Genomic DNA, 18,551 nt, shown 5'->3' on the forward strand with positions numbered 1-18,551 from the left:
TTTCTGACATCTTCCAGAAAAAGAAAGAAAACAAGAGGTGATTGAACAAGTGTTTACGCCTGCTGTGATGTAGAAGATAACAGGAAGTACTGTCATTTGTTTCATGGACGTCTCAACGTTAACAAATTGATATTGTAATCTTGGGTAAACTGCTGAGGTATGAGAAAAATAAAACACTTTGTGATATGTAGTTATAGGAAAATAATTAACTTCAGGGTGGGAACAGTAACTCTGCTTCAAACTGGGCTGTATATCACACCACCCAATCGTTGATTATTTTCCTGTTACCGTATACACCAATGTGTTTTGACTGATTATTAGCTTGGTCATCATCATACAATACTACTATGCTGTATGTGTGTGTGAGTGTAGCGAGTGTATAGTACTTGTGTGTGTTATGGGGCAGTGCCAGGCCCGCAGTGTAGATGGCGATGGCGGTGAGCACGACTGCCTCGGTCTCGGACACAGGGAAGTGCTCTACTGCGGTTTCCTGCAACAGGATGGGGAGTGTGTACAGAGCCACGCCAGTCAGGTGGCAGATCACTATCGGAGTCAGCACAGAAAGGACACCTGGACTAGATGGCTGGAAGAAGAAAGAGTGTTTGGGGGGGGGGGATAATTGCACCAAATCAGTATTCAACACCACATACTAAGAAAATGAAAAATCTGTATTTACACACCACTAGCTATCACGACATTTAAATAAAATAACATAAATAAATAAATAATAATATTTTTAAAAAATCCCAGGGAGGGTGGGGCAAACATGTACTTCCTCCAAGACACACAACACCAACCAGCTGTTGCTCATGCTGCATAACTCACGTAGAAGAAAACACTATCCGCCCTCTTCTGCATACATGAATGAGCTCACAGATGTCTCTGATTGGCTAGCGAAAAATTTCCTAACTTAAACCAAGCGTAAACGTATGTGTGCGTTTTATATAAAAACAACGAAACGGCATCAGGAACGGCACTAAATATAAACTAACAAAAAGCCGGTTTCCGACAGCAAATTTTCCATCCCACACAGGGATCTGCTTTGGGCACTGTATTTTTAAAAACATACAAACAGCAGTACACGGAGTGAAAGTGAAAAGACAGGAAATGAGGGGTATGTATATATATATATATATATATATATTTATTAGGGTGGTCCCGAAATGTATGGGAAAAATTTTTTTTTACCAAAACATTCCGACCACCCTACCATTTTTTTTACATATGCTAAAAGAAGGCAACAAGCAAAATTTCAGAAAAATTGGTTAATATTTTGAGGTGCCACACGAGGTTGCAAATCGGGTTAAGCCATTAACGTTAGTTGGTGCGTAGACTGTTGCAGAGAAGATCTCAAACCCCCAAAAAGTCACAGTTCTAGAGGGAATATGCCACTTCTATGAAAAAGAAGAGGCAGGAAGAGTTTATAGACTGATAGAAGGTTAACTTTCATGCACTAAGGGGTTCTTAAACAATGAGCACTGATCGTAATATGCTGATGAAGTTGTGAATGTTTTTCTTTCTATGTTTTTCAGATGGCTAGCAACAGTAATACAAGTAGTACCGGTGGTGCAAAGCACAACACCAGAAAGGACAATTATGTTTGGTTAACTGGTCCCACTTCCAAGGAACTGTCTGGGAGAAAGCTTCCTTCTGCTAGGGAAGTCCTTAGTGTGTTCTTTTATCTCCACAAGATACCAGAATACCGAAGGGTTTAGAAAATCACAGACAAGTAATAGCTATTGTTACTTTGAACAGGAAGTTATATTACTGTATTGCTTGTATTAATATGAAACAGTTAATAAGCCACATTATTTTATATTGTGTCTTGAGTGAAAACTTTAATGGCTTTGAGGCACCTCTAAACATTGTTCAATCTTAACCAAATTTCGCACAATAACTTCTTTTAGGCAATGTAAAAAAAAGGTAAGGTGGTCGTAACAAAATCGTACAAAAAAAAAAAAAATTTGGGGACCACCCTAATATATATATATATATATGAATGACACACACGCACACACATAACGGAAAGCCATTAGTGTCAAAACATGAGCGAATTGTCACGAATGACATTAATTAAACGAATAATTATGAAAGTCAAGTTCATCTAATCAAAAATAGCTAAATATTTTTTACAATGCGAAACTGACCAATAAAGAACAGCGAACCAAAGGCCAATCAGAAAAGGGTTAAGGACGAGTGGCACGTGGGCCTCTAAGCTGACTACAGAAACCGTCATTAACATTTAAACCTGAAGGGTGCACTGTTTTTAGTTTCCAGATCCAATCTTTTTCTGCCTCCAGTAGATCCTGAGTTTTGGAACACACCTGTACAATGGTGAAGGACAAATTAGATTGAGAATGTCCATTCGTAGTAAAATGCTCATACAACTGCGTCAGGGCTTTACATTAACTTTTTTGCTCACCAGCCACTGTGGCTAGTGGTTTTCCCAAGTCACTAGCCATTCAGCCTTTTCACTAGCCACAATTCTGTTGCCAGGAAATCGCAGTTTTTTCTTCACCATGATATGTTAAAGTTCGGAAGATCTAGATTTAATTACGAATGGCAGCGTATAATGTATCTCTACAGTAGCACTCAAGTATTCAGTGCTGTTAAGGTCGCTCCCTAGATGAAAACATGCAACCAATTCAGACAAAAATATAAACAGAGTATTCTGTTTATTGAACTCAAATTCAAGCCCCTTACAATATGAAATATCGTATAATATGAAAAATAACATTCAGTACAACTGAACTGATTCTAATATTAAAAAGTCCAATTCAAAACATTTATCATTGAAAAACATTTGATGTTTTGATATGCAAGTATTATGTATTATCAAGTATCTCATCTCATCTCATTATCTCTAGCCGCTTTATCCTGTTCTACAGGGTCGCAGGCAAGCTAGAGCCTATCCCAGCTGACTATGGGCGAAAGGCGGGGTACACCCTGGACAAGTCGCCAGGTCATCACAGGGCTGACACATAGACACAGACAACCATTCACACTCACATTCACACCTACGGTCAATTTAGAGTCACCAGTTAACCTAACCTGCATGTCTTTGGACTGTGAGCAGGGATCCCAGCAGTAATTGAAAAAAATAGAGGAATGTAAGAAACTATCAGCAGGGGTCAAGGGGGCTGCAAGCCCCCTGAAGCTGTTGAGATTTTAACATTTAAAGATGCTATAGAACACATTTTTACATAGATTTTAACATAGAAAAGCAACAGAATTTAACAATAATGTGTATCTGTTTGATGGCATATTTTGTAATCAATGACATAAGTGGCAAAAAAAAATTGTTATTTAGCTATAAAAATTAGATGAAAATGTAGCTTTGAAGAATATACTTCTTCTAACCCGGACACTGTTCCGCTATCTCTTTTATGGACGATATCTTTTTTCCACGACATATTCAGGGCTGTGAAATTGTAAATAAGAAATCCGAGCATAAGCCATTTTAGGTGTTATATGGTGTATTCTGAGCATTTCCTGCAAGTAAAAAATTGATCTCAACAAGTAAATATTTGACTAATCTTGGTCTTCATTTTGACATATAAAATACCTATCAACAGTTTTCTCTTTTAAAATGAAAGATCCATGTAAAATACCTTGAAATATCTAATGAGTGCCTATGTATTTTATCTCTTAATCAAAATAAAAGTTAAAAAAATGTGTAAATAACAATTTAAAGAAATGTTAATAAAAGAAAACTTTGATAGGCCTTTCAAAATGACTTTGTGAAAAATCATGCTCAATATTTAAGTGAGAGATACCTGTTGTCTTCCAAATTACACTTAATTCTTGTATTATGTCCTGGCTTTTTCCAAGAATCTGTCACAATGTCTCTTGTCTACAGAGCAAAAGTTAAAAAAAAACTAAATGTTTCTTATCTAATATATTATTTACATCTTTTCTTTTACTTCTGGCTCCTTCTATTCCTCTTTGCATCACTCCCAGCTATTTCTTTCAATTCATCTTTCAGTAAGGCTATTAGTTATTAGTTCTATAGTATTTGCATTCCTCTATTAAAGCTATTTACAAAATGTTCATAGTCTGTCAAACAGCATCTAATGAAAGTCTTTTAATTTTCTTTTCTTTAACACCATCTCTTTCAGTTTTGCAAACTTGTTCTTTTTCATCTTTTCCTTCAGTCTGTCTGTGTGTTCTTTTCTAGCCCTCTTTGCATCTCTCTCAAACACCTCCTTAGCTTTCCTTTTTGATGGCATGTTTGAATAAGTTAACGTTATTCATGTTAGCATAACTCCATTTTTACATGCTAACTAATGGTGTCCAAGTTAACTATCTATGTGTTAACGTTAGCCATGGACAAGGCAATGGCAACTTGGTGGGCAAATCCATAGAAAGTCATTTGACTAACCAAACTGCATAGGTATTGTAGTGTTATCGCTAGCTCTAAAAGCACAGACAACTTCATTCCAGGGCGGCACGGTGGTGTAGTGGTTAGCGCTGTCGCCTCACAGCAAGAAGGTCTGGGTTCGAGCCCTGTGGCCAGCGAGGGCCTTTCTGTGTGGAGTTTGCATGTTCTCCCCGTGTCCACGTGGGTTTCCTCTGGGTGCTCCGGTTTCCCCCACAGTCCAAAGACATGCAGGTTAGGTTAACTGGTGACTCTAAATTGACCGTAGGTGTGAATGTGAGTGTGAATGGTTGTCTGTGTCAGCCCTGTGATGACCTGGCGACTTGTCCAGGGTGTACCCCGCCTTTCGCCCGTAGTCAGCTGGGATAGGCTCCAGCTTGCCTGTGACCCTGTAGAACAGGATAAAGCGGCTAGAGATAATGAGATGAGCAGTCATGCTTGAAAAGCCCAGCTCGCATAGATAGGTTGTGGAAAATCACTTTTTTTTGCTTTCTTCTGACCTCTACTCATACTAGGGCCTTCATCTGGGTCAGAATTTTCTCCAGGACCCAGTTTGGATTGTGTACTTTTTCTTTTCAAATATTTATCCATCGCCATCACTGCTGTCACACCCGAAGCATTACTAATTCTACTGTTTGAATGGCAACAGGTAGATACACAGGTTAATTAGCTACCTGCTGCCATCTAGTGGAAGAGTATTTAATTGTTCTGCCTGTCACTATACGTCGCTGGCATAGACGAAGGAAGACAAATTATTTGCAGTAAATAAATAATAATTTTCAGAACAATTAAGTGAAATTGGATAATTTCCCACGGTACACCTGATGATCTCTCATGGCACACTAATGTGCCACGGCACAGTGGTTGGGAATCACTGTTCTAAACAATTCTAACATGTTGTCAGAATGTTTATGCAGGCGCTCATGGGAGTTGTAGGCGCGTAATATTACATTGCAATGCGTTTATTATATCAGATGCCTTCAGAGAAAACTACAATTAAAATATATTGTCATACCACAGAATAAACCACCCAACAAAGTGGCTAGTGGGACTAAAGTTATTACCCGCCAAAGCCGAATTTTACCCGCATTTGGCGGGTGGGCGAGTGCTAATGTAAAGCCCTGAACTGCATACAATCGTTACGCAAATTTACCCTCGTGTTTCTAATAGCACTTTTATGATTATTCACACGAAGTCTAAACGTTTTTGTCTGGTCAACATACTGGGCCTTACGCAGGGTACAAGTGATAACGTAGATACAGTTGGTAGAGGTGCAGTTGGCCCCACTACTGACAAGGGCAAAAGTAGCCGAAGTGGTTGTACTAGTAATTGAAGTTTGTGAAGGAAGAATACTACAAATCTGACAACGTGACTTTCCACAAGGCCCACAAGAACCTTGTGTAACTGAATTAGTGTCTGGGTTGGGCAGTTTCGCCCGTACCAGCAAATTACATAAATTAAGGGGACATTGGAAGCAGACCAAAGGCTTCTCAGGTACACACTCTTTCATTCTGCTGGAGCAGTGGAGAATAGGGAGGTAGCCTGACAAAATACCATTAACGTCTGGAAGGCCGGGGTGATAGTCGAAAATGTACGATACACCATTCTCACTTTTCTTCATTTTAGGAGAATCATCTGAGAAGAATGTTATTATAGCACGCTCAATCTGAGTTTTAACTTTGCGTTTGCTATAACCACGTCTACAAAAAGACTGCTCAAGTTCGCAGAGACAATCTAATGCGGTATCGGCATTCGAACATATGCATAAAATATGAAGAGTCTGGCTGTACGATAGACTACGCTTGACATGACCGGGGTAACAAGGTGATGCCAGCAGAAATTTTCGGGTGTCAGTAGGTTTGATTAACAGATCAGTATGGAAAATACCTTCACTATCAAGTTTAACATAGATATCCAGAAAATTAACTCCAACAGGAGAATAATCCGTGGTAAACCTGATACATGGGTGGATCTGATTTACAAAATCAAGGAAGGCTAAAAGAGCCTCCTCACCATGGGTCCAAACACAAAAGATGTCATCAATAAAACGCCACCAAATGAACAGGGGAACAGGATTCTGGAGAATAAGTGTCTCAACTGCATGCATAAAGATAATAGCATAGGAGGGTGCCATCCTCGTACCGATGGCAGTACCTGAAATCTGTAAAAATAACTGGCTATTAAACTCAAAAAAATTATTACTAAGAACAAAACGAGCACGTTCTACAATGTCAGTGCGTCTAGTATCAGAAAAAACGTGCGTATTTAAAAAGTCAGACAGAGCTTGTAAGCCATCCTCATGTGGGATGCTAGGGTACAGAGCTATAACATCTAAAGTGACGAGAAGTGAGCTGGGTGGTACAGAACCTAATTCTCTCAGTTTATTCAAAAATTCAAAGGAGTCTTTCAGGTAAGAAGTAACACAAGGCATAAGAGGTTTCAAAAACTCAGGATCTACTGGAGGCAGAAAGAGATTGGATTTGGAAACTAAAAACAGTGCACGCTTCAGGTTTAAATGTTAATGACGGTTTCTGTAGTCAGCTTAGAGGCCCACGTGCCACTCGTTCTTAACCCTTTTCTGATTGGCCTTTGGCTCGCTGTTCTTTATTGGTCAGTTTCCCATTGTAAAAATTTTTTTAGCTATTTTTGATTGGATGAACTTGACTTTCATAATTATTAATTTAATTAATGTCATTTGTGCCACTTCGCTCATGTTTTGACACTAATGGCTTTCCTTTATATATATATATATATATATATATATATATATATATATATATATATATATATACATATACACAGTGGGGCAAAAAAGTATTTAGTCAGTCACTAATTGTGCAAGTTCTCCCACTTAAAAAGATGAGCGAGGCCTGTAATTTTCATCATAGGTATACTTCAACTATGAGAGACAAAATGAGAAAAAAAAAATCCAGAAAATCACATTGTCTGATTTTTAAAGAATTTATTTGCAAATTATGGTGGAAAATAAGTATTTGGTCAATAACAAAAGTTCATCTCAATACTTTGTTATATACCCTTTGTTGGCAATGACAGAGGTCAAACTTTTTCTGTAAGTCTTCACAAGGTTTTCACACACTGTTGCTGGTATTTTGGCCCATTCCTCCATGCAGATCTCCTCTAGAGCAGTGATGTTTTGGGGCTGTCGCTGGGCAACACGGACTTTCAACTCCCTCCAAAGATTTTCTATGGGGTTGAGATCTGGAGACTGGCTAGGCCACTCCAGGACCTTGAAATGCTTCTTACGAAGCCACTCCTTTGTTGCCTGGGCGGTGTGTTTGGGATCATTGTCATGCTGAAAGACCCAGCCACGTTTCATCTTCAATGCCCTTGCTGATGGAAGGAGGTTTTCACTCAAAATCTCACGATACATGGCCCCATTCATTCTTTCCTTTACACGGATCAGTCGTCCTGGTCCCTTTGCAGAAAAACAGCCCCAAAGCATGATGTTTCCACCCCCGTGCTTCACAGTAGGTATGGTGTTCTTTGGATGCAACTCAGCATTCTTTCTCCTCCAAACACGGCAAGTTGAGTTTCTACCAAAAAGTTCTATTTTGGTTTCATCTGACCATATGACATTCTCCCAATCCTCTTCTGGATCACCCAAATGCTCTCTAGCAAACTTCAGAAGGGCCTGAACATGTACTGGCTTAAGCAGGGGGACACGTCTGGCACTGCAGGATTTGAGTCCCTGGCGGCGTAGTGTGTTACTGATGGCAGCCTTTGTTACTTTGGTCCCAGCTCTCTGCAGGTCATTCACTAGGTCCCCCCGTGTGGTTCTGGGATTTTTGCTCACCGTTCTTGTGATCATTTTGACCCCATGGGGTGAGATCTTGCATGGAGCCCCAGATCGAGGGAGATTATCAGTGGTCTTGTATGTCTTCCATTTTCTAATAATTGCTCCCACAGTTGAGTTCTTCACACCAAGCTGCTTACCTATTGCAGATTCAGTCTTCCCAGCCTGGTGCAGGTCTACAATTTTGTTTCTGGTGTCCTTTGACAGCTCTTTGGTCTTGGCCATAGTGGAGTTTGGAGTGTGACTGTTTGAGGTTGTGGACAGGTGTCTTTTATACTGATAATGAGTTCAAACAGGTGCCATTAATACAGGTAACGAGTGGAGGACAGAGGAGCCTCTTAAAGAAGAAGTTACAGGTCTGTGAGAGCCAGAAATCTTGCTTGTTTGTAGGTGACCAAATACTTATTTTACCGAGGAATTTACCAATTAATTCATTAAAAATCCTACAATGTGATTTCCTGGATTCTTTCCCCCCATTCTGTCTCTCATAGTTGAAGTGTACCTATGATGAAAATTACAGGCCTCTCTCATCTTTTTAAGTGGGAGAGCTTGCACAATTGGTGGCTGACTAAATACTTTTTTGCCCCACTGTATATATACACACCCCTCATTTCCTGCCTTTTTTCATTCACTCCGTGTACTGCTGTTTGTATGTTTAAATACAGTGCCCAAAGAAGATCCCCGTGTGGCATGGAAAATTTGCTATCGGAAACTGGCTTTTTGTTAGTTTATATACACACACATACACACACACAGACACACACATATGTACACACACACACATGTGTACACATATATATGTATGTGTGTGTTATACTGACCGGTTCTACTTCACTGACTCCATCCTGCGTTACTGGAGCTGGACTCCCGATCTGGACCCACAGATCCATCGCCTGTAGTGAAGTTAAGGATCCTGAAGACATTTTCACTAAAACCTCCGATTACAATCATTGTTGTCACTTCAGGATGTGATGTAGTTGAGCAAAAGATTTGCTAGTCAGTGTACTCATGACTTTCATACAGACTTCATAAAGGCACAGTGATGGTAAAAATCGATTCCTTAAGCCCTCGTTTACGAGAAAACAAAACACAAACTGTTGGGATCATATACCGTTCAAAAGTTTGGGGTCACCCAGACAATTTTGTGTTTTCCATGAAAAGTCACACTTTTATTTACCACCATAAGTTGTAAAATGAAGAGAAAATATAGTCAAGACATTTTTCTGGCCATTTTGAGCATTTAATCGACCCCACAAATGTGATGCTCCAGAAACTCAATCTGCTCAAAGGAAGGTCAGTTTTATAGCTTCTCTAAAGAGCTCAACTGTTTTCAGCTGTGCTAACATGATTGTACAAGGGTTTTCTAATCATCCATTAGCCTTCTGAGGCAATGAGCAAACACATTGTACCATTAGAACACTGGAGTGAGAGTTGCTGGAAATGGGCCTCTATACACCTATGGAGATATTGCACCAAAAACCACACATTTGCAGCTAGAATAGCCATTTACCACATTAGCAATGTATAGAGTGGATTTCTGATTAGTTTAAAGTGATCTTCATTGAAAAGAACAGTGCTTTTCTTTCAAAAATAAGGACATTTCAAAGTGACCCCAAACTTTTGAACGGTAGTGTATAAGATGAGTATTTTGCCATTTTAGAGACTCGTGTAGATGAGAGGATACTCGCAGCAGCAGGATGGCAGCCAGCAGACCAAACGCAGGCATGTAGTATCCAATAGAGACGAAGTGAGACAGCGAAGGCATCAGGTAGAAGAAGTAGGACTGGTGAAGTCTCTCCAGGAGGTTATTCAACTTCCTGAACATTCCCTCCAGCAGCCTGAGAAACGTTGAAAGTAAAAAGACACAGAAGAGAGTTTCCAAGGTTTACACAGACATCATTCAGAAAACAATTTTTTTTTAACTTCACATTAAAACTGAGCTCCAATTCTGACTTCTTGCCTTTTCAATGGCGCTGATCTCTCAAAAGGCCGCAAAAATAAATATTTGGAACTCTACTGAATCAGGCTTGTAGTACTCGAATCCAGGACTCGTGCTCTAATTTTAAGGACTTGTGATTTGACTTGGACTGATGACTCGGACTTGTATTTTTGCTTTATTTTTTGTAACGACATAATAATTTGCCATAAGATATTTATATCTACATTAATTTTTGTACTAATTTCATGTAAGAGTGTCACACCTGTGCACCTTGGCGCGTGCATCAGATAGACTCTCAGGCGCGCTCCAGACAGCGCGCGCGCACCAAACGGACTCTCATGCACGTCATACACTACCGTTCAAAAGTTTGGGGTCACTTTGAAATGTCCTTATTTTTGAAAGAAAAGCACTGTTCTTTTCAATGAAGATCACTTTAAACTAATCAGAAATCCACTCTATACATTGCTAATGTGGTAAATGACTATTCTAGCTGCAAATGTCTGGTTTTTGGTGCAATATCTCCATAGGTGTATAGAGGCCCATTTCCAGCAACTCTCACTCCAGTGTTCTAATGGTACAATGTGTTTGCTCATTGCCTCAGAAGGCTAATGGATGATTAGAAAACCCTTGTACAATCATGTTAGCACAGCTGAAAACAGTTGAGCTCTTTAGAGAAGCTATAAAACTGACCTTCCTTTGAGCAGATTGAGTTTCTGGAGCATCACATTTGTGGGGTTGATTAAATGCTCAAAATGGCCAGAAAAATGTCTTGACTATATTTTCTATTCATTTTACAACTTATGGTGGTAAATAAAAGTGTGACTTTTCATGGAAAACACAAAATTGTCTGGGTGACCCCAAACTTTTGAACGGTAGTGTAAATGACTTGCACCTTAATCCTGTTCAGGTGCAAATCAGCGCACTGGTATTAAAAAAAAATAAAAAAGTGTGAAAACACACTTACTTTGCGAAGTATTGAGTTGTGTTCCTGACATGTTACCGAGCCTTATTTCCTTGTTTGGTTTCCTGATCCTTAGTTTCCTGTTTCTCGTTTTTGATTCTGCCGAGTCTACGATAGCTTGTTTGTGCCACGCTCAACCTATCACCTGTTTCACTGTTTTTGCCTGCTGTTCTGGATTGTTTACCGTCTTCACTTGTATTAATAAACACACCTTCTGCACTTACATCTGTCTCCCAACCATCTCTGACTGAATACTTCACACGCCCTGACAAAGAGAAGCACATTCACCTGTTCATATGTCATGTTCAGGAACAAACTAATGTTAATGGCGCTGAAACAGCCACCATCACGTGGTGCGGTTGGAGTCTTGTTTTCGGACTCGACCTGAAATTTTTTTTAATGACTTGGACTTGAACACTGGGGACTCGAGACTGCACTCAAACTTGAGGTTTAGTGACTCGACTACAGCACTGTACATCAGAATTGTGCTTCTGATCTTAGATCAGGATCTATTAGTGCAAGACAGCCCACGTCTAGAACAATTTGTTGAATTTTGTTTTGGTTTTTTTTGCTTAAAGAAATAGGATTCAACACAGTAGTTCATTAGTGGGTCGATTAGGTATGTTAGAGCAGGAAAAAAATGTAAAATGTGTGTAAATTATGCATCCAAATACAGTAAAGATTGGGTAATAGTTGCACTTACATGCCATGGTTAATTGTGGGTGTGTCTAAATGAGCAGGTACAGTATACGTGTGCACACTAATTGAATACAGTTTACTGCTACTGATTAAGCTTTATTACTTATATGTACAGTGGTGCTTGAAAGTTTGTGAACCCTTTAGAATTTTCTATATTTCTGCATAAATATGACCTAAAACATCATCAGATTTTCACACAAGTCCTAAAAGTAGATAAAGAGAACCCAGTTAAACAAATGAGACAAAAGTATTATACTTGGTCATTTATTTATTTATTGAGGAAAATGATCCAATATTACATATCTTTGAATGGCAAAAGTATGTGAACCTCTAGGATTAGCAGTTAATTTGAAGGTGAAATTAGAGTCAGGTGTTTTCAATCAATGGGATGACAATCAGGTGTGAGTGGGCACCCTGTTTTATTTAAAGAACAGGGATCTATCAAAGTCTGATCTTCACAACACATGTTTGTAGAAGTGTATCATGGCACGAACATAGGAGATTTCTGAGGACCTCAGAAAAAGCGTTGTTGATGCTCATCGGGCTGGAAAAGGTTACAAAACCATCTCTAAAGAGTTTGGACTCCACCAATCCACAGTCAGACAGATTGTGTACAAATGGAGGAAATTCAAGACCATTGTTACCCTCCCCAGGAGTGGTCGACCAACAAAGATCACTACAAGAGCAAGGCGTGTAATAGTCGGCGAGGTCACAAAGGACCCCAGGGTAACTTCTAAGCAACTGAAGGCCTCTCTCACATTGGCTAATGTTAATGTTCATGAGTCCACCATCAGGAGAACACTGAACAACAATGGTGTGCATGGCAGGGTTGCAAGGAGAAAGCCACTGCTCTCCAAAAAGAACATTGCTGCTCATCTGCAGTTTGCTAAAGATCATGTGGACAAGCCAGAAGGCTATTGGAAAAATGTTTTGTGGATGAATGAGACCAAAATAGAACTTTTTGGTTTAAATGAGAAGCGTTATGTTTGGAGAAAGGAAAACACTGCATTCCAGCATAAGAACCTTATCCCATCTGTGAAACATGGTGGTGGTAGTGTCATGGTTTGGGCCTGTTTTGCTGCATCTGGGCCAGGACGGCTTGCCATCATTGATGGAACAATGAATTCTGAATTATACCAGCGAATTCTAAAGGAAAATGTCAGGACATCTGTCCATGAACTGAATCTCAAGAGAAGGTGGGTCATGCAGCAAGACAACGACCCTAAGCACACAAGTCGTTCTACCAAAGAATGGTTAATCCTACAATGTGATTTCCTGGATTCTTTCCCCCCATTCTGTCTCTCATAGTTGAAGTGTACCTATGATGAAAATTACAGGCCTCTCTCATCTTTTTAAGTGGGAGAACTTGCACAATTGGTGGCTGACTAAATACTTTTTTGTCCCACTGTATGTGCATTTGATTATTCTAAATTTTATTTAGATCTTTTTCTATGCAGTGGTGATAAATGTGGCCCCTCATTTCTAATGGACGGCAATGAAACATGACAGACCTGCCCAAAGTGGTGGCGTCGGTCTTGTAGTGTCTGAAGCTGTTGATGCCGCGGATGGTCACAGCCTCGATGTGGTAGCGCAGGAAGAGGCCGTGGTCACCCCAGGGCCGACCGCTCGCCTGCTTCAGCACCATCAGTATCATGGTCTGTGCGGCGTGAGTGTAACCCTCCGTACTGTCCCAGTCGTTCCTCTGCAGCTGAGAGAGGACGCAAGTGTCTCATTTAATCATACAGTGACTGAATGATTCCACTCGTGTCCACCTGTGACCGATGTCAACTTGTTCTCTCGTAGTTAGTTGGTTGGTTAGATATTTGGGATGGTAGAAGGACACAGCTGGAGACATTTTTAATGAGAGTGAAAATGTGAAGATGATATACCTAGGACATTTTAAAAATATATATATATTTTTAGGAATTAAATACATTTTAAAACATTTATTATACTACCTAGATTAAAAATAGATGGATAAATAAATAAACTAACATTTTTACTCATTTTTAGGGCACTATGTAGATGTAAAGAAGAAAAAAAAACGTTATATCTCAAATATCCTCGCCATCAACACTGAGCATAACAGATCATTTTTAGGTCTTTTATTAAAAATAAATCAGCACATTATTTGTCAGTAAAAATATATGCAAATATTTTTAAAAAATTCATCAAAATAATGAATTCTAACAGACACAGCTTTGTTAAATGTCTCCAGGTATTTTTCAATATAAACGTATAATGCTGAGGTATAACGTAATAAACACCTACATTATAAATGACTTTTATAGTAGTCAAAAACGTTGATGGTTTCCACATACAGGTGTCCATCACGATGATTCAGAGCGATTTCTACGTCCTGACGTTTCTCTTACCTTCCCCTGAATGGTGCAGAGGATGCCGAGCTTCTGGCAGAAGGCGTGGAAGAGGTTGACCAGGTCCAGGTTGGGGAGCTGTCCGTTTAGCCCCTCCAGTACCAGGTCCAGACTGGTGATCACGTCACTGTTGAGCTCCAGCGAGACAGCAGCCTGGATGGAGCCGGCTCGGCCCTGGATCGGCGTGAAGCTCATCCCTGGTTGATGCGTTACCAGGTACAGCATGGTGTTGGATTTACACCAAAGGAAACAGACAGCCAGTGTCGATTAAACTGAATTAGATGCCATTAAACTAAATGTCCACATTGGACAGTCGATATAAGGCTCTTTTTATATTTTAGGAAAGTATGAATTGGAAATCACCTCCAAATACACTACCGTTCAAAAGTTTGGGGTCACTTTGAAATGTCCTTATTTTTGAAAGAAAAGCACTGTTCTTTTCAATGAAGATCACTTTAAACTAATCAGAAATCCACTCTATACATTGCTAATGTGGTAAATGACTATTCTAGCTGCAAATGTGTGGTTTTTGGTGCAATATCTCCATAGGTGTATAGAGGCCCATTTCCAGCAACTCTCACTCCAGTGTTCTAATGGTACAATGTGTTTGCTCATTGCCTCAGAAGGCTAATGGATGATTAGAAAACCCTTGTACAATCATGTTAGCACAGCTGAAAACAGTTGAGCTCTTTAGAGAAGCTATAAAACTGACCTTCCTTTGAGCAGATTGAGTTTCTGGAGCATCACATTTGTGGGGTCGATTAAATGCTCAAAATGGCCAGAAAAATGTCTTGACTATATTTTCTATTCGTTTTACAACTTATGGTGGTAAATAAAAGTGTGACTTTTCATGGAAAACACAAAATTGTCTGGGTGACCCCAAACTTTTGAACGGTAGTGTACATTAATAAAACTTTAACAGCTCTGTTAAAGATGATTTGATGCATCAAGGGATTAGCTGATGAGAGAACTGCATAAAACAGCAGGTGCATGCATGGGTGTTCCTAATAAAGTGGCCAGCGAGTGTACATGTTCAATGTATAGAAATGTCTGCTTACAGATAGTCAACAAGCATTGTTTTAAATGCATTTCATAAATAAAACAAAACATGCATGCCAACTTGTTGCATGTCTTGTATTTGCATACTGAAACGTGACTGGCTCTACGCCAGATGTTCCGATAACATTTTAGCTCCTGTTGCTTAAAAGGACATAAAAAAGCCTTTCAAATCCATTACCCAGAAGGGATTTAATCATGGAGTAATTACAGCATCTGCACTGAAAGGAAGAGTTTGTGAATCAAGTTAAATTTTCGGTATTTAGTTTGTACATGTAGACGTGTAACTCACCAGTGATGTTGGTGTGATGGTAGCCCTCTAACCAGGCCTGCATGCCAATAAGATCGTGTTCGTTCACCAGGAATATGATGTCTTTAGCCCAGTAAATCTGACCTGAGATTACACCATGAGAAACATTACACATGTGTTAGATACACGTGAGCAAACCAGACAGGGAACATCAACATGTTGTTTATACAACCCCGATTCCAAAAAAGTTGGGACAAAGTACAAATTGTAAATAAAAACGGAATGCAATAATTTACAAATCTCAAAAACTGATATTGTATTCACAATAGAACATAGCCAACATATCAAATGTCAAAAGTGAGACATTTTGAAATTTCATGCCAAATATTGGCTCATTTGAAATTTCATGACAGCAACACATCTCAAAAAAGTTGGGACAGGGGCAATAAGAGGCTGGAAAAGTTAAAAGTACAAAAAAGGAACAGCTGGAGGACCAAATTGCAACTCATTAGGTCAATTGGCAATAGGTCATTAACATGACTGGGTATAAAAAGAGCATCTTGGAGTGGCAGCGGCTCTCAGAAGTAAAGATGGGAAGAGGATCACCAATCCCCCTAATTCTGCGCCGACAAATAGTGGAGCAATATCAGAAAGGAGTTCGACAGTGTAAAATTGCAAAGAGTTTGAACATATCATCATCTACAGTGCATAATATCATCAAAAGATTCAGAGAATCTGGAAGAATCTCTGTGCGTAAGGGTCAAGGCTGGAAAACCATACTGGGTGCCCGTGATCTTCGGGCCCTTAGACGGCACTGCATCACATACAGGCATGCTTCTGTATTGGAAATCACAAAATGGGCTCAGGAATATTTCCAGAGAACATTATCTGTGAACACAATTCACCGTGCCATCCACTGTTGCCAGCTAAAACTCTATAGTTCAAAGAAGAAGCCGTATCTAAACATGATCCAGAAGCGCAGACGTCTTCTCTGGGCCAAGGCTCATTTAAAATGGACTGTGGCAAAGTGGAAAACTGTTCTGTGGTCAGACAAATCAAAATTTGAAGTTCTTTATGGAAATCAGGGACGCCGTGTCATTCGGACTAAAGAGGAGAAGGACAACCCAAGTTGTTATCAGCGCTCAGTTCAGAAGCCTGCATCTCTGATGGTATGGGGTTGCATTAGTGCGTGTGGCATGGGCAGCTTACACATCTGGAAAGACACCATCAATGCTGAAAGGTATGTCCAGGTTCTAGAGCAACATATGCTCCCATCCAGACGACGTCTCTTTCAGGGAAGACCTTGCATTTTCCAACATGACAATGCCAAACCACATACTGCATCAATTACAGCATCATGGCTGCGTAGAAGAAGGGTCCGGGTACTGAACTGCAATGTTGCCAGATACTGCTGACGTTTCCAGCCCAAAATATGTTCAAAACCCACCAAAATGCACTTGAAACTGCCCAATCTGGCAACACTGCTGAACTGGCCAGCCTGCAGTCCAGATCTTTCACCCACAGAAAACATTTGGCGCATCATAAAACGGAAGATACGACAAAAAAGAACTAAGACAGTTGAGCAACTAGAATCCTACATTAGACAAGAATGGGTTAACATTCCTATCCCTAAACTTGAGCAACTTGTCTCCTCAGTCCCCAGACGTTTACAGACTGTTGTAAAGAGAAAAGGGGATGTCTCACAGTGGTAAACATGGCCTTGTCCCAACTTTTTTGAGATGTGGTGTTGTCATGAAATTTAAAAATCACCTAATTTTTCTCTTTAAATGATACATTTTCTCAGTTTAAACATTTGATATGTCATCTATGTTCTATTCTGAATAAAATATGGAATTTTGAAACTTCCACATCATTGCATTCCGTTTTTATTTACAATTTGTACTTTGTCCCAACTTTTCTGGAATCGGGGTTGTAAAATCTATAAAATGGGGCTTGTTCAGGCTTTTAATAATCTGCATCATGTCTAATTTCTTTCCTGGTACATTGCCACGCCTCCTCTAGCATTATTAATTTCAGGTCAGAATTCCACCAGAGTCTTTGCCTTTTTTTTTTTTTAATCATTTTGCATAGGAACTCAATATTTTAACATCGCAGCACTCAAAAACACTCAGTCTGTGTACAAGTCTGGAACAACTCACAATTTTTTTTTTAAACCTCTCTGATACTACCTGACACCCTGGAAGCCCTGCCCTCTTTCCCTCACCTCATGTTAGTCTTGATTTTCTTGCTTGAAAGACAAATTCATTCATGTGAGATAAAATCTATCGCCAGTATATACAATATGTTTGCCTGAGCTAACATTACACAAGCATATTTTTAAATGATATGAAAGATGCCGCCCAAAACAAAATAAATAAAACAAATCTTGTGCCAAATCTAACACTATGCAAATAATTTTAATGATACTGATATTTATTCTATCCACATTCACTGGATATGAGCAGTTGCACGCTCTGATTGGCTACTCTACTAATAGGCTATCAGCTCATATACCGTGCGTAGAGAAAAACAAAATGGCGGAGCGCATCAAGTCCGATAGATCACTTTGTTGTCAAGTGTTTAAAAGAAACAGAAAGAGCTAAAAGAATATAGTTTTTTTTTTTACTCCCAATATCTCCTGTTCCACACTCCAGCCCAGTCGGTGGCAGTAATGCACCTTTAAGTTGGTTTGCCAACCGCCAAAAAAAAACCGAAAGAAGAAGAAAAACAAAATGGCAGAGCATGTTGCTGAACCAACCGAAGACAAAATAAAAGCTCTACTTGAAAACAAAACCCAAAAAGTAAATAAATAAATAATTTTTAAAAAAGCAACAAAATATGGAATAAAAGTATTTCATGGGAGGGACACATCTTTTTTTCTTTTATCTTAACGTATCTCTTATCTTGCCAAGGTCTCTTAACTTCCTGTTAGTGATCATGATTGACGACAGCTGGTAGCTTCTTTGTGCCTTCATAAAAAGGGCTTATTTACAGCACTCATTGGATTGACCAACACATAGTAAAATGGGAAAGTCCAAGGAGCTCAGTGCAGATCTGAGAAAGAGGATCACAGATATAC

The 18,551-nt window shown here is 39.5% G+C and overlaps 1 protein-coding gene across 4 annotated transcripts in view; it reads right to left on the reverse strand.

The window, feature by feature from the left end:
* Positions 1-18,551, reverse strand: part of gpaa1 (glycosylphosphatidylinositol anchor attachment 1) — a 47,435-nt gene that overhangs the window by 14,139 nt on the left and 14,745 nt on the right. For all 4 annotated transcript variants that reach the window (XM_060913878.1, XM_060913885.1, XM_060913892.1 and 1 more), the window contains 6 exons: positions 15,515-15,616; positions 14,167-14,363; positions 13,303-13,499; positions 9,877-10,030; positions 9,014-9,085; positions 387-583 (listed from right to left, as the gene is read on the reverse strand). In XM_060913878.1, the coding sequence (XP_060769861.1) occupies positions 387-583; positions 9,014-9,085; positions 9,877-10,030; positions 13,303-13,499; positions 14,167-14,363; positions 15,515-15,616 (919 nt within the window). The remainder of the gene's footprint in view (positions 1-386; positions 584-9,013; positions 9,086-9,876; positions 10,031-13,302; positions 13,500-14,166; positions 14,364-15,514; positions 15,617-18,551) is intronic.

This window comes from Neoarius graeffei, chromosome 1 (assembly GCF_027579695.1).
Source record: "Neoarius graeffei isolate fNeoGra1 chromosome 1, fNeoGra1.pri, whole genome shotgun sequence".
Lineage (NCBI taxonomy): Eukaryota > Metazoa > Chordata > Actinopteri > Siluriformes > Ariidae > Neoarius > Neoarius graeffei.